The sequence below is a fragment of the Rattus norvegicus genome, chromosome X (assembly GCF_021556685.1).
Source record: "Rattus norvegicus strain SHRSP/BbbUtx chromosome X, alternate assembly SHRSP_T2T, whole genome shotgun sequence".
Taxonomy (NCBI): Eukaryota; Metazoa; Chordata; class Mammalia; order Rodentia; family Muridae; genus Rattus; species Rattus norvegicus.
This window is the reverse complement of record NC_141554.1, coordinates 111,943,195-111,966,112: the sequence shown is the minus strand read 5'-3', so window position 1 is coordinate 111,966,112 and position 22,918 is coordinate 111,943,195. Positions and strand designations below refer to the sequence as shown.

At 38.1% G+C, this 22,918-nt stretch overlaps 1 protein-coding gene across 2 annotated transcripts in view; it reads right to left on the bottom strand.

Annotated features, from left to right (window-relative positions):
• Nucleotides 1–22,918, bottom strand: part of Rnf128 (ring finger protein 128) — a 114,917-nt gene continuing 91,999 nt past the window's right edge. The window contains exons 3-7 of one of the 2 annotated variants that reach the window (XM_087599837.1): nt 14,816–14,887; nt 9,036–9,118; nt 8,172–8,268; nt 7,625–7,793; nt 1–1,384 (exon numbers count right to left, since the gene is read on the bottom strand). In XM_087599837.1, coding sequence (XP_087455963.1) covers nt 1,251–1,384; nt 7,625–7,793; nt 8,172–8,268; nt 9,036–9,118; nt 14,816–14,887 — 555 coding nt within the window. In that variant the 3' untranslated portion in view covers nt 1–1,250. The remainder of the gene's footprint in view (nt 1,385–7,624; nt 7,794–8,171; nt 8,269–9,035; nt 9,119–14,815; nt 14,888–22,918) is intronic. The other variant, NM_001173349.1, reaches the window with a different exon arrangement.

Sequence of the window (22,918 nt, the reverse complement as noted above, 5' to 3'; positions counted from 1 at the left end):
TTTCATTGGAATATTTTATTTACATTTTATATTTAAAGAGAATCAGTACAAATCGGGGCGTATTTACACCATTTTCAAATCAGTGTATAAGAATGCAATGGTTTCATCCATTATATATTCGGCAAACAAAAATACACGTCTGTTCTATTTTTTTGCCTAAATTCTGTGGGAATTTGCACTGGGAAGAAAACTAATGGACAAGCCACACAAAGTAGAAATAAAGTGCATGTTTTCAATAGCTCTATTTAACTTTGGTGGTTGAAGCTTCAAACTTTATAGTAAGGCACCTGGAATCCCCCCTTCCCGTGATTCTTTTTCAAACACCAACAAAACGCATTCACAAAATTATAGATATATGGACAGAATTTAAATTTAATGTCATTAAAGACCGCAGGGCCAAATGTAAACTCAACTTTCAAAGTCAATATTGTTTGGAAAATATTTTCTACCAAAAAATCTTAGAGAACATTTTCTGTCGATGGATTCTGCACAGTAACCAATTTTCTACGATTTATTCAGCTATTATTATTTTCAAAGGTGATGGTAGTTGCTATCCTGTGCTTTTGGAAACTTCAAGTTTGAGAAATAGTTTACAATTTTTTTTTGTAAGAAACTTTTTATGTCTACAATCTTGTGTGGTGTCGCTAATCCACTGATCAACCAATTCAGTTCACATTTTTCTGATAAGCTATGCTCAGCACTCACATGAATCACGTACACAGCTTAATTTTAAAATGAAAAGGTTAAAATGAGTATTTTGCTTTAATCTTGTACTATCAACTTAATGCCTAAGTTCGCATTGCTTTTTACAAATTCCAGATCAGTATAAGCACCTGGAGACAAACCCTGACACATAGAGCCCAAGCTAAAGTAGTAGTATTGTTCAATTAGGATACTATCACAAAACAAAGTGATCACAACTACTCCACATTTTTAAAGCAACATATTTTTATTAGAAAGTTTTTGTGAATGAAAACCCTGACTACTTGTAGACAGTTCTGAATGTTTAAAAATGTTGCTATCACTATCATCAAGAGGAAACTTGCCTATGAAAAAATGTTACAGTGAGTTTGTGGAAAATGGTACTGGGTTAAATATGTTAAGCCATTTAACTATAATATAATATTAGTCATCTCAGCACATTCAGTATCATTCTTGTTTTACATTTACTCAGTTCATTCTTAGTAAACTAGGTCCTGATTGGCAGTCCTGTTGTTACTAACGGTTCAAGTTTTCTATTGATACAGATTTTAGGATTTAACTTCTCGAACAGCCATCTCTTGATCAGGAGTTTCATCTTCCTCAAAGGTTGGGTTGTCAACATGGGGAACAACATCCACAGCCACAGAATTTGCTTCATGGTTGACCAGCTGTAGATTTTCATCTGGACAGAGAAGTAAAAGAATGTTAGGATGATAGGATCTTTCTCTCCTCTCAAGACACAAGTCTATATTCATTTCCAAGAGGGTTTCATATTCTGATGATTATGCCAATGATTTGTTCCTTAATACTATATAACTGTTTTAAAAATCCAAGTCTGGGATACCCTCCTGTATTCATAGCACTCACAGAGTAAGGCACAAGAATTTTTGTGCTTTCCAAGCTAGCCAGAACTAACCAGAATATTTCAGGCTGGCCTAGGCTATAGTATGAGATCCTATCTCAAAAAAATAATTATAATTATATGGTTTCCTTAAGCACTTTTGGCATTATTGATTTATGATTCCTGGCTTTTTTATTCATGTGTATGTGCTTACTTTTACATAAGTTATAAATTCATTACGGGCAAACGTTACATCTTTTGCATTTTTTTCTAAATATAGCAGTCCTTAAACCTGGCTACACATTACTATCACTTGGGCTATTTGAACATAACTGTATAGTAAATGAAATAATAACCATCCAAGAAGAAGAAAGGCAGCGGATGAACAAAACAACACCTACATAACTTCAAGACATGTGGCTAAAAGAAAAAATGGATTGTACAGTAGTTGCTAAAGTATTTTACATCTCTTCTAGAATTGAAAGGTCAAGTAAATATATTTTGGATAAGGAAAGCCTTTCTCCTTTCACTGTCACTAAAAGGAATTGCAAGTAAGGCCAGGAGGGCAGTCTTGAGTGAGCCCAGTGGTGTGCAGCTGTAGTGACATGCATCCAGCAGTAGAAACTCAGTGTCTTCCAGATAAGAAAAGGACAAAGAAACGGAGGGAGGAGGAGCTTTGAGAGCAAACATGTATGTCCATCTCCTGGCTTGTCCTTTGAAAGAATTGACTGTAATAACCGCCCCGTGACAATAAGTGAGTGTGCCTAGGGCCTATATCTTGCTTTTGATCTAACAATCTCTAAGCAAAGAACTCTCAAAGAAGTGGCAGATTCTGGGACAGAGAGTATATAAGATTAAACTAGATTCTAGCCTAAATATTAGCAAACTACATCTCACAGAGCCAAAGCCACCATGAAGAGTGCTTCACTGAGCATACATGGGATGCTCCATGGCCCAGGCATACATCCAGCAGAGGGCTGTCTTGTCTGACCTTAGCGGGAGAGGATGTGCCAGGCGGGGGTGGGTGGGGGTGGGGCACATACCCTTGGGGGGCACCCTCTCAGAGTAGAAGGGGATCAGGAATGGGGTGAAGAACTCTGTGAGAGGAGATAGGGGCAACATTTGGGATGTAAATAAATAAAATGAGTAATTAAAAAGAGTGCTTTTCACATTTTAAAAAAGTTTTCAAAACCAACCAACCCCTCCCTAAAGAGACAAAAAGAACACACGGCAAAAACATGTGGTCTTTCATCCCGTAAACATTTACTGCCTGGTGACGTAAGAGGGGTGGAGGCCAACGTAAGACTGAAAACATGCTATGGTAACAGAAAGGGGCTCAAAAGAATAAAGAACCCAACCTAACCAAGATTCTGAAGACAGAATTGGGGACTTTATGAGCAATGGACAAATCATGAAACTAACAAAGAATGAAAGAAGTTCTGTGATCTCGCTCTACTATAAATATCCAGAAAAAAAATAGAAAAGGAATGGCTCCTCCTTACATTTGAAAATTAATATGTGTGGGAAGAAGGACAGAATTAGCAAATCACTATTTGATGAATAATTATAACAGGAAGTATCAATTATTGTGAAAGTTGGCCAGGAAAGGAACCACGGAAAACAAGATACGTACACAGTATCCAAGCATCTATCCAAAAGATATTCAATAATTACAAATGGAAAATAGTTAACTTTAAAGGGAAGAATTTGGCAGAATTTAAGCAAGTGAACAAAGTTAAAATCCTTTGTAATGAGAACACTGTGTGCCTCATAATAGGTGCTGCTGACTGGGACACGGCATCCGTTTCTCTGGCATTCTTACCGGAAATGGACAGTGATTTAATTAGCATGAAGCAGCAGACAAGGTCAAATAAAGGAACATTTTATAAAGTAACGGAAAAGTAATATTCAAAGTATCATCACCATGAAAGGCAAATATTAAGGAATTACCATAGACTGCAGATCGAGGAGACAAAAGTAAATGAAGTGTGGGAACTTGAAAACAGACAGGGGACATGCATGGTCCAGCAGCTAAAGCCGAACAAGGTCTCTAGTACATACTTCTTCAGGTCATTAAGTAGGTTCCATATACGTCCAGGGGGATATAAGATGGTCACATTTACACAGGGTAGGAAATGGTGGATAGGTATTCTCTGTACTATTGTTGAAATTTATTTTCTTAGTCAATCTGAAGTTATTTCAAAATTAAAATAAAAACTACCTATATTAATTAGGCACCATCCTTCCATCGTGAATTCTGATTTAATTGCTCTAAAGGGCTTTTTATATGCCATGCTTTTTAAAATTTTAATTTATCTTTTATTTGTTCACTTTATATCCTACTCACTGATCCCCTCCCAGTCATCCCCTCCTACATTCTTTCCCCTCTCTGCCTTCCTCTTCTCCTCTGAGTGGGTTTGGGACCCCCTTAGTTATCCTGTAATCCATGATTTTTTTTTAAATCTCTCCATGTGATTCTGATGTATAGCCAGGTTCACAACCAGGGGTCTTATTGGATGTACTGTCAGTGTGATCCCACACCAGGAAATCTGTTAGAGATACAAATTTTCAGGTTCCACTCATAACCCACTGAGTCAACAAATCCTCCAGGAAATTAGGTATGAAGACTAGTGTACTAACAGAACTGATCCCAATGATGTGCTATATAGATGAGGTAAATGCGCATTTGCAAAGTTATAAATTATCAACTTTCATTGTAATTATCAGCGACAAATATGCAAGATCGCCAAACCAGTAATATATACAGACCGGACTGAATTATAATCTAAGTGGTCATTTTTTGAGACAAATTTACATATGTCAGGCAGCAGGGTGTGCTGAGTAGAAAACAGATTAATATAAGATGCTCTAGAGGGACTAAAAGCTGTCTGAAACACTTTAACTCCATAAACACATTAATATAAATTTGTGGTTGTGGATATTCAAGAGAAATAGAGGCTTTTTCTCCAAGAGGCAGAGGAGAGGCAAGTCTTCCAAGGCAGAGCAGGTGTCAGACTGAAAAAGTTAAGAGTGGAATGGCATAGAGATACACAGGGAGCTCACACTGCAGCTATATATGGAAGATTAGAAATTAGGGTGAGGGAACTGAGAAAATATACTGAACTTACAGGAAAGAGGGAGTGAAAAACCTAGGGAAGGAGAACCCTTAAGGCCTCAAAGTGGGTACCACTGCCATTCATCCAGGTAGGGATGCGGGCAGAGCTTGGATTATTATCACACTTGCTATGTAAATGATCTGTAGAATCTGTTCTGTTTCCCCGCCCTAAACAACCTGTAATAACTGAACACAATCAAGCAGGATGGGGTTTTTTATATAAAAAACTAGCACAAATCAAATTATCTTTTATCTTCACTGAATCCTATTACCATACCCTAATGGGAACACAAGATCCTCAAGACAAAGAAACAATGAGTCAGTACTACAGGTAGAACAACCGACAGATAATTAAGATTCCTAGGAATGTGTGTTCAAGGAAATGTCTGGAGATTAGGTTGTAAGAAATGAAAAGTTGGCTCTGACATAGTTGTGGGCCTCGTGACATCTTCAGAAATGATATCTATGGCAGTGATAAAGCCTCAGAGGGCAAAGGTTTATGTCCTGGGAAGCTAAAATGTTCACAAGCTATTGTAGTAATTCGTTTCCTCCACTTTCACACTAACATTGGGTTACCTCAAAGTAGGGACTGAGGGAAAACTTTCAAACCAAAAAAAAAAAAAAAAAACCACAGAGCTGCCAGACAAGAGGATCAGGAATTCAAGGTCAGCCTGAGCTACATGAGACCCTGCCTCAAAAAGACCAAAACTGAACACACATTCAAAGAAGCAGATTCCCAGCATGCTGGAATTGTTGAAGGTAGGCAGATAAGTTTTTGGTAATGGCTTAAACTGAAATGGAATTCACATCCCATAAAAATGCAATCTTTAACTGTATCATTCAACTGGGTATATAGCTGAGCAGTGGTAGGTAAGAGGCTCTGGTTTCCATGGCAAATAAAATAAAATAAAATACATAGTTCAAAGGATTTTGTTATAATCACAAAATTGTACAACTATAACTACTACTTAATTTTACTTCTTTAAAAAAAATTCGAATGATTTAGTTTCTGTATGAGTATTTTGCCTGCATGCATGTGTATGCACCGTGTTACCCTCAGCGATCAGAAGAAGCTGAAGGCATGTGATGCCCTGGAACTGGAGTTCAGATGGTTCTGAACCATCATGTGCATGCTAAACAACAGACTCTAAGTCAGTGCAAGAGCAAGGAGTGCTCTTAACCACTGAGCCATCTTGACGGCCTCTACCTAATTTTAGAACATTTCTATCTCTCCCAAAAGAAATCCCTTCCCTGTTGGTAGTCATTTCCCATCCTGATCCATGGACTGTAGCAACCACGAATCTGCTACCTGCCTACAATGGCCACCTAGCCTGGATTCTTCATATACATCAAGTGGTAAGCGAGGCACAATGGTGTACGTTTGAATTCTAGCACTTTGGAGGTGAAGGCTATCCTTAGCTACATACCAAGTTCAAGGCCAATTTGGTTTCTGTGAGACCCTGTCTCAAAAAAGAAAAGGAAAGAAGCAAAAATCCTACAGCACACAATATGTGCCCCTTTGTGTCTGGAAGCTTAGTAGAGTGTTTCCAAAACTTATGTCTGTGTAGTATCCGTCAAAGTTTTTTCAAAAAAAAATTAAGTTCATTGATGGTGTTTGTATGCTCTGTGCTCTGTGCTCTCTCTCTCTCTCTCTCTCTCTCTCTCTCTCTCTCTCTCTCTCTCTGTGTGTGTGTGTGTGTGTGTGTGTGTGTGTGTGTGTGTGTGTGTGTATGTGTGTGTAGGTCAAAGAAGAACTGAAGAGAGTCAGTTCTCTCCTCCCACAAGGCAGATCCTGGGGTTAAATTTAGGTTGTCAGAGTTGGGGACAGGCATCTTACCCCTTGAGTCATCTTGCTGCCTTTTTACCTATTTGCTGACACAGGTCTTCCTATACAATCCAAGCTAGCCTTAAACTTGTGGCATTCCTTCTACTTCTGCCTCCCAAGTGCTCTGATTACAAGTATGAGTTGCCGTATTTTGTATATCATTCCTTTTTTGTTGTTGCTATTTTTGTTTGTTTTGAGATAAGGATCTCACTTTGTAGCCTGGCTGTCCTGCAACTTGCAATGTAGACCAGGCTGGCCTTGAACTCAATGAGACCAGATTGCTTCTGCCTGAGTGCTGGGATTAAAACTATGTACCACCATGCACCTTCTGTTATACACATACACCAAATTTTGTCTATTTGCTTGAAAGTTCAAGTCCTTTCCACTTTGGTGCTATTAGGAACAACACTGTTGGAAACACTCATGTACTGGTTTTTGTGTGGGCACATATTTTTACTTATCTTGGCTAAATATTTAGCAATGGAAAAGAAAAGAAAAAACATTGAGAGAGTGAGGCTAGAGAAATGGAAAAAATTTCTATGGAGATTTCTACGGAAGTAACAAACAACCCCCAAATATTCCCATTCATGTAAAATTACTAAACTGTAATAATAATTGTACACGAATTCCAAATAAGATGTTCAACCTTAGTGCCTAACATTGCTTCATGTCCTAGAAAAGTCAACAGGTGGCAGCACATACCACTGTTCAACCTAGTTTTCTGTCTGCAAAATGGATTTCTGAGAACATAGACACAAATCTAGCTTTCATAAGTCAAATTCTTCTCTTTTTTTCTGGAGTCATTTCTGCTACATTTTGATTTATCTGTAATAAACAAAGGCTTCTAATGTTTAAAGCTGCTCTTTTGCCTCAGTAAGGAGCCAACATTTAAATGGCCCAGAGCATTTTCCAACAAAACTCTCCTTTTGTGAACAATCGCAATTCCTTCTGCATGTCATCTATTTTAGGAATACTTGAATATGTATGTGCTCTTTGAATATGCATATATTTTATGGCAGGAGTGCGTCTTTTTATTGTGCTATTTTAAATAGAAAAAAAAACCCTTGAAATGGCATAAGGCATGTGTGGTCCACAGTGGATTACTTTTGATGAGCCCACTGCCCTTCAGTACTGTGCTTACTTGCTGATTGCGCATGCTCCTCCAGAGGTGGCTCATCTGCTCCCTGTACTGAAGCATATCCAGATGAAGCAGTCTCACTGCGGTTGTCCTCTTCGTGGGGAGAGGCAGTATTAGATGCTTCATTAGAAACAGGAACTTGTAAAGACACTGATCCATCCTCAACATCCACCTTTGGAAAGCATTTGAACAAAATAAGACGTTTGGAATACGTGCATTACATTGACATGATTAGGATGTTTTCATTGGTGATAACTTGCGGAAATATTTCTTAAGTCTCATAAACCTCTGATCCATTTTCATGATCACCAAAATCTCTTGGTGGCCCCAGTCACAGTACCTGTATAGGAAGTGGCTCTACCAGTGGGATATATATGTCTTCATTTGGCTGATCCCTTTACCTCAAAATATAATGACTGGTATAAAGTAGGCACAAAACAGAACTGAGAATTGCTCTCATCTGCATATTTCTGATAAGTTAAAAACATTTTACTGAACTGATATTTATTATATCTTGAAGATAAGTTAGAAACAATATAGGAAGATTTACCTCAATTCCCAGAGCTTTGAGAATGTCACACTTGCACATGGGGCAAGTCCTGTGCTCTAAAAGCCATGGGTCCACACACGTCTTATGGAAAATATGACTAATGAAGGAGAAAATAAAAGATAATTTAGTTATAAAATGTGAAACAACGACACTTTGACACACATACACACACATACATATACACACTCAAGTTACACTTAGTCGTTGGATGGATATCTTTTCCCCCTTTTAACATGCCACTAATAAAGGAGCCACAAGAATAGATTTTGGAGATTTTATAATACAGAGCTCTTAAATGTACTCCCAGTAATGTAGCCTCAAAAAGCTAGTTTTGGTATTCATAAGTTGAAAATGCTAATGCTACCTGACTTAAGTCTGTATTTCAATTGTTACAATGTGAAAAGTATCAGTTTCCTACTCTAAAATGGAATCATCATTCTCTGTAACAGAATGCAATAGTACTGAGTGTAACACAGCACCAATGCTTTAGGCAATGAAATATGCTCCAAGAATACCACTATTAGTTGAGAGGAAACGTGTTAAGAATAACCTTCATGAGGAGTAATTTTTTTTTAAAAATCTAAAGAGTGAAGACTTCAAATAGGGCACCAAAATGATTTTATTATTTCTCAATAGAAATATTAGAATGAATTTAAAATAATCGAGTTCTCTCTTTCTCTCTCTCCCTCCCTCCCTCCCTCCCTCGACTAAGTTTTTCAGTTTCCAGAAGAGAAAACAAACTTTTGAGAACAAACTATACTGTATTTTAGTGATATATCAATTTTAAAGTATTCAAAATAGTTTTCCTTCATCATGTTAGTTTTGGGGATTTTTTTTACAGCTATGAAAGAAGATGAAACTTACTTGCAGGTTAGGATGCGCACCACATCATTGGGCTTATAGAGCTCGATGCACACAGCACAGCTATCTCCATCAGGGCCAATTTCCTATGAATAAAGAGTTAATGTGACTCAAACACGAACAAGTTTCAATGGTGATTTAAATTTGACACTTTGAGGAGGTACAATAATAATAACAAAATAGAGAAAGAACAAAGTAAATCACTTAGTACTAACTTCAATTCTCCTTTTTTTCTGACTCTAGAATTCATAGAAAGCCATTTGTAAGTTTTATTGCTATGATCTCTAAATAAAGGGTATAATGTACATGTATTAAAATTCACTCATTTAGTTTAGAGTTTTATGTGTTCTGAAAAACATATGCAGTGATCTAATTCCCATCACAATCAAGGTATAGAATAGTGGCATTGAACCAATAAACTCATCCATATCCCCTTAGCAACTAAGCCTTCCTCTCATTCTCAACCTCTACCCATAATTGCTATATGTTCCATTTCTATAGCTTATGCTTTTATGACCGTGCCAGATAAATAGAATCATGTCTATATCTAGCTCCTGAGGCTTGCTTTCTTCACAAAGCCTCTGGTATTCACGTATGCTATTGTAGGTAGAGTAAGTAGGACTCTCTTACCCTGTTACTACTAAATATTATTCCCTGGTATGAATATTCCACAGTTTATCTATGGATTTGGATTCTTTCCAGTTTAGACAATTTCTAATAACCACAATTAGGAATTTAATGGGAATATATGGTTTTCCTTCCTTTTCGTTGAATATCTGATATGGTAAGTGCATTTTTAACTTCATAAGGAATTACTCTGTTTTGCAGGGTGGTCATGATCATTTAGTATTGTCACCAAACGATATATAAGAATTCCAGAGGTTGTATATATTCACCAGGTCTTGGCTTTTCCAGTTATTTTTATTTTTAACCAGACTAATGAATGAATGTGTACTGGTCTCACATGTGGTTCTAACTTTTTATTTCTTGAATGACCAGTGACATTGAGCAACCTTTTGTATACTTCTTGGCCATATGTTCCTTTGATGAAACGTCTGTTTAGCGTACTTATTATGTTGCTTAATTATAAAGAAGAAATATTCCTATTGTTATGAGGTACTAAGTGGGAGCTAGGAATTTAACCCACGACTTCTGTAAAAGCAGTACGTGCCCTTAAACTCTGAACCATCTCCTCAGCCCATGTTTATTCAAAGTAATAAGCACATTTACTATTAGGTTTCATTGTGATATTTTTATTGTTATTTTTTAACTAACAGAGAAAGGTTTTATTTTAGTTCACATTTCCAGGTTAGTCCATCATAGCAATAGCATATAGCATTCTAGGTGGCAGTAACTTAGTCAAATCCAGACAAAAGCAGAGAGGGAATAAACACATGCAGCCTGTGCTCAGTTGGCTTTCTCTACTCTTGTACAGTTCAGGATTTTCTGCCTAGGGAATTGTGCCACCCACAATGGGGAGATCTTCACACGTCAACCAACATAATCAAGACATCCCTTGCTCCACCCCCAGACATGCTTAATATGATCTACACAATCTTTTATTGAGATTCTAATTCTAATTCAAGATAGTGTCAAGTTGATTAAAACTAATGAATCACACAGAGGGACTTTGGTTTGAAGCCCAGATCATCCATTACTTGGGTAACTTAAGGTAATTTCTTTCTTTTTTTATTAAATATTTTATGTATTTACATTTCAAATGTTATCCCCTTTCCTGGATTCCTCTCTTACAACCCCCATGCCCTCCCCCTCTTCTATGAAGATGCTCCCCTACCCTTCATCCACTCCTATCTCACCACCTTGGCATTCCCCTACACTGGGGAAATGATCCTTCTCAAGACCAAGGGCCTCTCTTCTCATTGAAGTCAGACAATGCCATCTTCTGCTACATATGTGGCTAGAGTCATAGGTCCCTCCATATGTACTCATTGGTTGGTGGTTTAGTTCCTGGGATCTTTGGGGGTCTGGTTGGTTGACACTGTTGTTCTTCCTATGGGCTTGCAAACTCCTTCAACTTCTTCAGTCTTTTCCCTATCTCCTCCATTGGGGTCCCCATGCTCAATTTGATGGTTGGCTGCTTGCATCCAAGCATCTGCCTCTGTATTGATCAGGCTCTGGCAGAGCCTCTCTCGAGGACAGATATATATATATATACCAGGCTCCTCTTAGCAAGCACTTCTTGGCATCAGCAATAGTGTCTGGGTTTGGTGTCTGTATATGGGATGGATCCCCAGGTGGGGCAGTCTCTGGATGGTCTTTTCTTCAGTCTCTGCTCCACTCTTTGTCCCTGTATTTCCTTTAGACAGGAGCCATTCTGGTTTAAAAATTTGTAGATGAGTGCATGGCCCCACCCCCCAACTGGGGACCATGCCTAACCTCTAGATATTGTTTCTACGGGTTCTTCGGGTTCTTCCTCCCATTTGTTGGGTATTTCAGCTAATCAGTTGGGTCCTGGGAGCCTCTTGCTTTTCTGGCATCTGGAACTTTCTGGTGGCTATCCCCAAGTTCTCTATCCCACGTTGCTATACACCTCTGTTTGAATTCCTGACCCTATGTATATCATCCTGGTCTCCTCCCACACCTGATCCTGCCCCCATTTCCCCTCCCCCATCCTCTCTTCCTCCTGTGAGTATTTTGTTCCCCCTTCTAAGGAGGACTGAAGCATCCACATTTTGGTCTCTCTTCTTCCTGAGCTTCATGTGTTCTGTGAATTTTATATTGGGTATTCCAACCTTTTGTAATATCCACTTATCAGTGAGTGCGTACCATGTGTGTTCTTTTGTGTCTGGGTTATCTCACTCAGGATGATATTTTCTAGTTCCATCCATTTGCCTAATGTGTATGAGTGCTGAATGTATGTGTGTATGTCATGTGCATACAGTGCCCAAAGAGGCCAGAAGAGGGCTTTAGATCCTCTGGGACAGGAGTTACAGATGATTGTGAATTGAATGGGTCCTGTGGAAGTGCTCTTACCCACTGAGTAGCGACATTTTAAATTTGTTTTGTTGTTTTGTTGTTGATATGTCCTCCCATACACTCTAGCATCTTCCTGACCCCTCTATAACCTATAACCACTTTTCTGCTTTCATACCACATGCTATTCTAACTATAGTCATTTAATAAATATGTGCTTTGAAAATATTTTCTCTAAGACTGTACTTTGCATTTTCCTTCTTTAAAAACCGTCTTCCAAACAACAGAAAATACATTATTTTGTTTTGTTTTGATTATTTCTTTGTTTAGCTGATACAGGGTCTCACTATGTAGCTCTGGCTGTCTGGGAATTTGCTATGTAGAGTAGATTGGCCTCACATTTAGAGACATCTATGCCTCCCAAGTTCTGAGGCTAAAGGATGTGCTCCACTATTTCCACCAAAAAATGAATTTTTTATTTTATTTTGCTTTATATGTATGTAAGTTTTAACTTTTTGTATGTCTGTACAGCATGTGCATGTCTGGTGCCTGCAGAAGCCAGGAGAGGGCATCAGATCTCCTGGAACTGGAATTATAGATGGTTGTGAACCACTCATAAGTATTCAGAATTGAACGTGGGTCCTCCGAAAGAGTAACCAGTACCTTTGAGCCCCCTTAAACTTTGACAGTCAAATTCCACATTTCTCTGTGGATTTGTTTTTTGTGTCATACACAAAACCTATTAATATAACAATATTAGTATATTCCATATAATTATTTTTCTCCAAAGACTTTATCAGCTGTATAGTTAGGCCTATAATCTTTTTAATTTTTATACTGTATGGAGAATGGAAGTATTTTTGTAATTGATACTGTGCTATCTAGTTTTATATCAACTTGACATAAGCATCATTTTGGAAGAAGGAATCTCAATTGAGAAAATGCTCTAACCAGATTGGGCAATGGTAGTGCACTTTCCTGATTGATGGTTTATATAGGGAGGGCATAGCTCATTGTGGGTGATATCACCCTAGGCTGGTAGTCCTGGGTGTTATAAGAAGGCATGTTGAACGCCCCAGTAAGCTCCTCCATGAGTGTCTGTCTCCAGGTTTCTGCCATGATTGAGTTCCTGCCTTGACTTCCCTCAGTGACAGACTGTGATGTAGAACTGTAAACTGAAATTAACTATTTCTTCCCCAAAATGCTTCTGGTCATAGTGTTTTAATCCGTGCATAACATTCTGGTTTCATTATTCATAAAAAATAAACTGGCCGGGCATATCTATTGGTCCATTTCTGGATTTTATTCTGCTCATTCATTTATTGCTCTAGCACTTCTACACTCCCACAGATACAGCCTTAAAGTAAGTCTAAAAAATTGGAAGAGGTGTGAAATTACTATTTCAAAAAAGGGTTGTGCCTTTTTTGAAACCCTGCACCCATATTTAGACGAGGTCTTTCTGTGTAGCCCAGGCTGATCTTGATCTTCCAATCCTTCTACCTCAGGCATGTACCACCAGCACTGTGCAACACAGTCTAGGAATGCGGTCATGTGAGAATTCTTAGTACTTGTGAGAACATTCCAAAAAAACAAGAGTCTTGTGACCTCAGTTTCTTCAAAACAGAATTGTTCTTGGAATGTGTTTTTGTGTTCCTCCCAGGTGTAGCAGACAGAACTGAGTTTGCCTTAGATTCTTCCTTATTCCTAGTTCTTCTTATCCAATTATATGTTCACATGAGTCTATGGAAAACGCGTTTGCCAGGTGTGGCTTGTCCTTGTAATTGTCTACCATTTAAAATCATGAGAACTTTATTCAGCTGGCCATTCAGCTTCTATTCAAAATTATTTTGATCATGCCAGTTCTTGAGCTTCTCCAATATTTTCTTGTGAAAGTTTTTGTTGAAACTGTATCTAAACCATAGGTTAGTTTAAGATGAACTGACATCTTAACAATGAACTTTTTGATCCACAAACACAATACATATCTCCATTTCTTTAGATTTTTTTCTTTGATTTTTTCCCCATACTTACAATTGAACTCAAAGACTCAAGGATGCAGAGCAAGAGTTCAAACACTGAGCTATGATGCCCAGCTCCTATCACTTCTTTCATTGGTGCTGTGCAAATTTTAACATGTAAATCTCATATATATTTTGAATATTTCTAGTCAATGCTTCTGATGGTGTTAGAAAGGGTAAATCTTTATTTCATTAAGTCATGCAGATTTTTTTTTTGCTGATGTCTTTTCCCATCAATGTCCAAAGTGAACTTTCAAAGTTGCCCTTAAGCACTATATTAATTTTCTATCATCCCCATCACAAATTATGATCACTTATAAGCTTACAGTAGTGGCATGAGTTAGTACCATTCCTACAGGTCAAGAAGTAACTGAGGTGTTAGTAGTTCTTCCTGTGGGCTTCAGAGAACAGACCTGTAATTACTTTTCCTAGCTTTGAAAGAATCCTGCCATTCCCTATTTTCTGACCTTTTCCTTGAATCACTCAGTCTTTTTTATTCCATTGCGGCGCTGCTATGTATGGTGGTCAAACCTCCTTCCTCTGGCTTATATTGATTCTGATTATGTTTAGGACTTGTCTAAATGATCCTGGATGATCACATTCTCAAACTTTCCATTGCTAGCAATTTCCTTCTGCCAGATAATAATATTCACAGGTGCCAGTGATTAGTATGTAGGATACAGTTGGGGCCATTGTACAGTATAATTGCTGTATTGAATAGAATTTTAATACTCAATGAGGTATATAAATGGCAATGAAAAGACATTTGGACAATCAGCATTTAGTTTAAACAATGGTTTGGTAGTATTGCTTTCAAAGTAATAAAAGTACCTTGTCTCCTTGTTTCAAGGTGCGCAGCTGAAGCCTGCCAATAGCTTTTTTAGCATCTGCCTTTAACTGCCTCTGCAATTAAAAAATAAAACCAGACATTAGAAGACATATTTTTAAAAGAAGTATGATTTAAAATAGTGATTTAATACATATCAGTAAACGTTACTACCTAAATCAAAATTTAGAGATTACAATCTGTGGCCAGGGAGATGGCTCGGTTGGCGAGGTGCTTATTATGTGAGCATTGAGGGTCTAAGTTTGAGGCCTGGCACTCATGTAAAAACCAAGGCACTGTAATATGTGACTCTAATTCCAGCATTGAGGAGGCAGAGACAGGGTGATTCCTGAGCCTTGTTAGCCAGTCAGTCTCATTGATTCAGTGAGCTCCAGGTTCAGGGAAAGACTGTGTCAGAGAGTAAGGGGAGAGCAACTAAGGACGACACATGTCTTTGACCAATGGCATTCATATGTATGTATGGTTGCATGCAGGCATAACATGTATGTGTGTGGACACAAATATTTTTAATTTAAAAGTTTTTATATAATACATCTTGATCATATTCTTTCCTTTCCTCCAACTCCTCTCAGACAGATCCTCCCCACCTCTCTACCCCAACCTCATGCTCCCTCTCTCCCTCCCCCTTCTCTCAAGGGAAAACAACACAAAAAAGTCAGAACAATAAAATAATATTAGTAAGGCAAAAAAAAAGTCAAACCAAAAAGTACACAAAACAAAACAAAAAACCACGGAGTCTGTTGTTTTGGTTTTTTTTTTTTTTCTTTTAGCTATGTACTCCTGGACTTAAGGCCTGCCCTTATGTGTGTTTGATAGATATACCCAGTGATGTTATTGGAGGAAACTGAATTTCTCTTTCCTAGCAGGTATCAACAACAAATAGCTTCTTGGCACATACAGAAAAATTATTTAACCGTAATACTTATCCCCTTTACCTGATATCAAGCACAATCTTCCAAATTGCAGAAACTTTTTTCTTTTTTTTTCATTTTTTAAAAATGTATTCACTTTCCATCTCAATTACTGCCCCCTCTAACAGCACCCCCAACCAACAGTTCTCCCTCCCCTTTTCCTCTGAGAGGGTGCAGGGACCCTGGGTATTCCCATATCCTGGCACATCAAGTCTCTGAAGGGCTAGACACTTCTCCCACTGAGTAATGGATTCTACAGACAGACAACAGCTTTCGGGATAGCCACTGGTCCAGTTGTTCAGGACCCGCACGAAGTCAGAGCTGCACATCAGCTACATATGTACAGGAAACTTTTTCTTATAGTGCACCGAGTCAATTTTGTGTGCCTACATATTCACAGCTGTGTGGGGCCATTCACTAGATCAGTGGTTATCAATCTTCCTAATGCTGTGACCTTCTGATAACAGTTCCTCATGTTGTGGTGACTGCCCCCCCAACATAAAATTATTTCACTGCTACTTTTGATACATTTATGAATCACAAACTGCAATTTTGATACATTTATGAATCACAATGTAAATAAATATGATATGCAATCCCCATAACCACAAGTTGTACACTGGAGTACGGTGCATCTACCAGGTGTAAACCCTTAAAGAAAATTGACATACCATTCCAAATACCCATCAACTGTTAATAGTTCCACGAGGGGTGGAGTTTTCCAGCCCCCCCCCCCCACTCCTCCTTGACTCTTGCAGGTAATCAGTTGCTGTGAGCGTCAGTGCAGTGATCCTATTATGTTCAGAAGATAACTGTTTTGCTCTAAGCCTCTGCATTGTTTGGCCCTTACAATTTTTTAATCCCTCTTCTAAGATATTCCCTGTGCCTTGGGGTTAGGCTCTGTGCTACAGATGTCCCATTTATGTCTGAGTATACCAGAGACACTTTGTTCTCTATACTTGATCAGTTGTGAGTTTCAGTGGTAACTCTTGTGCACTGCACAAAGACACTCCTTTGATGAGGACTGAAAATAGCATGATGAAGACAGTTTGATACTATGTCAATTTAGCAAAATACTAGTAATAGCTCCACCCCCTGGGTTCTTGGCCAGATTTATAGTAGCAGACATTAGTTTTTCAATGGACCTTAAATCCCCAAATTACTGAAACTTACTGTGTTTCTTTACTTTTAAAAACAGCATCCCTGGGACCATAATGGTAAAAACAGTATGCTTCTCTTCCAAATGGATTCAGACGCTATGAATTTTTGAAGCAATTTTCCTATTTTCAAGCTCAGAGGACCTTAAAGTATACCTTCTCCAATTTCTTTTCTGAAAAGGGTCTTGTTTGAACAAAAGTGCACAGGATTTGAATTCAAATGAACCTGGATTAAAAATCTGGTTTTTTTTTCATTGACTAAAGGATAACACTAAGGAGTCACCGAAGTATTGAGCTTACTTACTTTTCTATGAAATGAGGGAAATAACCCTTACATATTTAATATTAGAAAAACCTGCTGCTTATAACCAATTTTGTCTAGAAAGGAAGATGGATTCCAAATTGTTTCACTGAGCACATATCTAAGACAAGTCTGGATATTCAATGTCAAAGCAAAGCTCATATTGGGAGTGGGATAAAGACTGAAATATTCTGCATAATTGAGTCAGAAGTCAGATAACGAAGCAGATGACCCTACAAGGTAAGAAAAGATTACAAAGAATGGAATCATTGGCAGACTATCTTGCTTTTATGCAGTTTGAATTGGCTACAGGAAAAACAATAAGATATTTGGTCTTAATTTGGTGTCATGTTGCAAATACATCCTTTCTTTTTCCAGAAATAAACATCTATATTTTATTTAAGAACGTCTCAGGTATATTGTGCAAACTGGTCAAGGTAGCTTAGGCGTCAAGGTAGATGTCATATGGACTCAAGAGTATTGCAGCAAGACAGATGATACACAATCCTATTTTGCGTTACAACCTTATTTGTTGCAAAATGAATAAATGTAAAGAAATTCGTCAAACAATGGACGTTGAGAATCAGATTTCATTATGAGAATGAAAAGAACTTTCCTACCTCTCCCCCTTCTATGCAGGGTCTGTTCCCCAGTAAGGTTTCTAGCTCACACATAGTTTCATGGAAATTAGATATGATGTAAATCAAGTACCTTTCATAGTGCCTAACATAGCATAGATACTCACTAAAACATTTACTAAGTGGAAATATAAAGTAGGCCTTGTAAAGGAGTACCACTGGATACAAGTAAAATAGCTGTGAATATTCCAGACAATTATCCATACTAGAAGTATTTGATGGAAGACTAACAAAATGACTAGCCAGACTCCTTTTCTTCTATCATAGGAACAGCAAAAATCTCACTCAGATTGCTCCTTGACCAGCGAATATAGATAAGTAAGAATAACTAATGCTGCTGTGAATGAAAGCCCAAGTAAAGGCTAGGATATTAAGAGAGCTTGATCTTTATATTCCTAGAGTCTAGTTCAATAAAGCCATCTACAATTCAGCTGTTTTCTGACAGTTCTCTAGTTTCTTCAGCCTACATGCTGTTAAAGCTATGATCCCTTCACTAGGTCAACAACCAGGACCCACAGGCCGGGCTATGGCTCAGATTTCTAAGCCTCAGTACTTTCTTATCACATAGATCAGGAGCTACTAAGACGTTGAGAAAAATGCAATATAAAGGGAAACAGAGCCAGTGACAGGAAGGCATATAATAGACCCAGAAATATATCTTTGTTATGGGTCTTTAAAGCATTGCTCATTGAGGTTTGAGCATCAAGTTCTATAGCCAAGGGGAGAAATGTACTCTTTGGGAAGTACTATTTCGCTAGCATGTTTATTTGATTAAGCATATATACACACTGAGATGAGGGAGGGTGATCTGGCTGCAACGTCTGTCAGTCTACTCATCACCAAGGTTGACTCAGCTAATTTGGCTGGCTAGGTCGGTGTCCCCTTTCAACCTTACCATTCATGTGTATCTCACCCAGAGCTTCATGCTTCGTTGAAGAGGACAACCTTCCCCTATAGAGGCAGAGCACTGTTTTTATCAAGGGTATATGACTAGCTGTACTCCCTGATAGACCTCCACATGCTCTCAAGCCTGCACTTTCTGATTTTTTTCATCCCTAAATGTTCAATTCAATATATTATTAATCCTTGAGTCTCCAATGATAATGTTTATATGTTTACTAGTAATGAATGCCACACATTTTTCCTTCATTGCAGATATGAATGTAATACAAATTAATCTGAGGTTTGGGCTCAAAGGCAAATGTGCCATGTATGCCATATGTGAGTCTATTCTCAAGGAAAAAGGGAGCTGGTATTAATACCAAGCTAAAAATAGGTGATAGGGGTAAAATGCGTGCGTGCACACACACACACACACACACACACACACACGCACGCACACACAGACACACACACACCACCCTCACATACAACCTAATTTTAAATGCCAAATTATTAAATAAGAAACTCGCCTCAGAGAAGGGGGATGCTAGAGGGGTAAGGTGGGAGTGGGTGGGGGTGGGAGAGTACCCTCTTAGAAGCAAAGGAGAACGGGAGGGGGTGGGGGGCTCGAGGAGGGGGAACTGGGAAGGGGAGACATTTGAAATATAAATACATAAAATAATTAATAAAAAAGAAACTTGATTATAGAAGATCTCTAAAGACCTACAACATTTAAAGATAATATGTAGGTTCAAATGGCATTTTGTAATTTATTTAACAAAAATGAATACTTTGTGTAGCTCTCAGACCTCACTAAAGACATTTCTTTGTGTAGTGGACAATGGTGAATGCAGAAACTCACAACTGATCAAAATGCAAAAAAATAAATGTCAGTGGAGTGCTCAGCCACAAATGGGACATCTGTATCACACCCATCAAAGCTCAGTGACCTCTCTCAAAGGATACTGTTCGAAGAGTATAAAAGCAAAAGGTCAGGGATGGCCAGCACAAAATGTCTTCTAGGCATGAGATAGCCACTGACGTCATGAACTCATAGCAACTGTGACTGACTGCGCAAGATCAAACTAGTCAACATTCCTGCATGGAGGAAGGCCTGAAAGAAAGCCCCCATGCCTAGTTCAATATTTATAGTTGATGGGGGAGGGAGAGTCAGTTTTTTTTTTTTTTTTGGTGTGGCTCCTCATAGATGACCCATGCTCTATTGCAGTGGTTCTCAACCTTCCTAATGCTGGGCCCAATAAGTAGTCCCTCATGTTATGGTGACCCCCAACCATAAAATTATTTTTGGTGCTACTTCAAAACCATAACTTTGCTACTGTTATGAATTAATGTAAATATGTTTTTCAATTTTCTTAAGCAATCTCAACTCACAGGTTGAGAATTGTTGCTCTAGTGGCTTTTATACCCATGATATGTATGTATGTATGTATGTGTGTGTGTATGTATGTATGTATATATTATGTATATACTGTAATATATACATTGTACTATATTGTATTATACATTATATATAGTATAGTATATACATTATACACACACAGCACAAACTGGAGTCAGTGGGCTGAAAAAAGAGACAGTAGGTAGGGATGCAGTTAAGGAGAGGCTTGTAGGATGAATATTGTTAAAATATGTTGTATGAAATTCCCAAAGAATTGATAAAAATAGGTTGAAAAGAGAACTCTAGGTTCTATAAGTGTGTTATTTCTTTACCTTTCTCCCTCTAAACTGCTAGTACCTTGAGGACTGGGGCTTAATTGTTTTTAAAAATTCTCATACTGGCTACTCACTGCTCTGAGAATATTTAATTTAAAAATATAAACACTTCCATGGTTTGTCAAATAAGACATTTCTCAATTTTACTTAGTAAAAGCCCCTTTTCCAGTACATCTGGGGAAAGTGATTTTTAAAAAAACAAAAAACAAAAAACATTTACTGGGCCCCAACTATGTATCAGGTTCATCCCTAAGCTTTTTACCTGTGTCATCACGTCTAAACATTAACTAACATGGGAAATAGGTATTTTAATATCCACGTTTTATAGTCAAGTGGGTTCTGAAGCTTGACTAAAGTCCAGGCAGGTGGCTAGGTGCAGAGCCAATCCAGTTCCATCCTGCTTGTATCTCTCCACAGCAGTACACTGCCTCCACTGTGTGCTAGGGAAGAAACCTTTAAAAGGCTTCGCCTTCCTTATGAAGAAGATAAAGGAAAAAAACAAAACAAAACCAGGGAGGTAACACTTAAAGTCAGCTATTACTCAGTCTTAAAATCGTCTCTAAATTGGCTATACATTGTGATTTGAGAAACATTTTAAATAGATATATTATACTAACAACTTCTCCTCCTCAGTGTTAAATCATATCTGGCTTAAGAATATTTGACCATCAAGTTGAGAACTGAAGTCTGTCTCTGTCTCTCTGTCTGTCTCTCTGTCTGTCTCTGTCTCTCTGTCTCTGTCTCTCTCTCTCTGTGTGTCTGTGTCTGTGTCTGTGTCTGTGTGTGTGTGTGTGTGTGTACACACGAGCACGCGTGCCAATTTTCTTAACAGAAGCTTAATGCCACTCCTCCAAGCAAACAAAAGCTTTGACAGTAGCAGCAATTGAAGCTATCAGCAACACAGTTTCAGGTTATTGTTGCTGTTTTTGATTCTAAGAATTTCCGAGGTGCCTGGGAGGAGGGAGCTGGAAATAAAGTTAGAGTAATTATCATTATTTATTATAATTTTCAATTTTAAAGTTGTGGTGAACACAAGCTGTCCTAGTAGTTCATCTGTATATTCATAGCACATTACGTAAAACATATGACAGCCTGCTGATTTACCTGCCTGGGATTGGCCACAGGGTATTTAACATTCAGTGTAACTGAACTATACACAAACAACTTAGAGAGTTACACTAATTACTTAATGGGGCTAAAGTACACACACAAAAAAAGGGGATAACACAAAGAAACTACATTTTTTTCTGTATATGAGTCATTGCCTTTTAGAAAACAAACACTTCATTAAAAGCTAAAAATAGGGGCTGGGGATTTAGCTCAGTGGTAGAGCGCTTACCTAGGAAGCCCAAGGCCCTGGGTTCGGTCCCCAGCTCCGAAAAAAAAAGAACCAAAAAAAAAAAAAAGCTAAAAATATAGGACATTGTCCAAGAATGAAGAAAAATCGTAAGCTTGGCTCTGAGTTTATAAAAACAATGTTTAAATTTGTTCGAAAATATAGAGGAAAGGGATTCTTTCCCCATGATACCTATCTGTGAGCCAATGCAGCGTCTGTACTATGTGGCAGTTTTGGTGTGAAAAATGAAAGACACTGAAAATGAAAGTTCAAAGAAAACCCATGGATTAATAAAGAGAGCTCCTACAATATGGATAAAAGAGTTCCTACAATATAAAAGTTTTCTTTAATTAAAAAATTAAGCACAAGGCCCTGGGTTCGGTCCCCAGCTCCGAAAAAAAGAACCAAAAAAAAAAAAATTAAGAAGCAACTTTTAAAAAGTGTTCCTTGGGTTGGGGATTTAGCTCAGTGGTAGAGCGCTTACCTACCAAGCGCAAGGCCCTGGGTTCGGTCCTCAGCTCCGGGGGGGGGGGGAGGGGGGGGAAGTGTTCCTTACGAGGAAGGAGAAACACATGATTAAAGGAGTTCTCATATATCTAAAAGCTCTGGAGACAGAGATAAAGAAGAATACAGATCATTACCACAAAGATGGCCACTATTAGCAATATATGGAAGGAAGAATTGTGAAGAAAGGAAAATTGGCCAATGGATATGTTATAACTAAGACTGTAGCCTTTTCCAACAAATAAAAGCAGCACCTTTAGAAATCGTGGTGTGACTGTAAATTTGCACGTCTAAATCAACTCTAGTCTCTAGCTAACATTTCCCCTTTCTCACAACCCTGGAAGCTGCTGTCTTGCTCACTGCTTCGATGAGATTAACTTTTTTACAAAGAGAAGAAAATTATGGAATTCTGCTATTCAAAGTCGTTTACTTGAAATCTGCTAGGAGAGCAGTTCTTAAAATGGATGTTCCTAAACACATGCGGTGTTAACTCTATGTGGTGAAGGACAGATTCAATAAATTGGCAATTGCAATCATTTCACAATGCACAGCATATCCAAATCACTACAGTGAACATTTGGGAGACAAGTTTATTTGCCAATTATGCAGCATTAAGTAGATAAA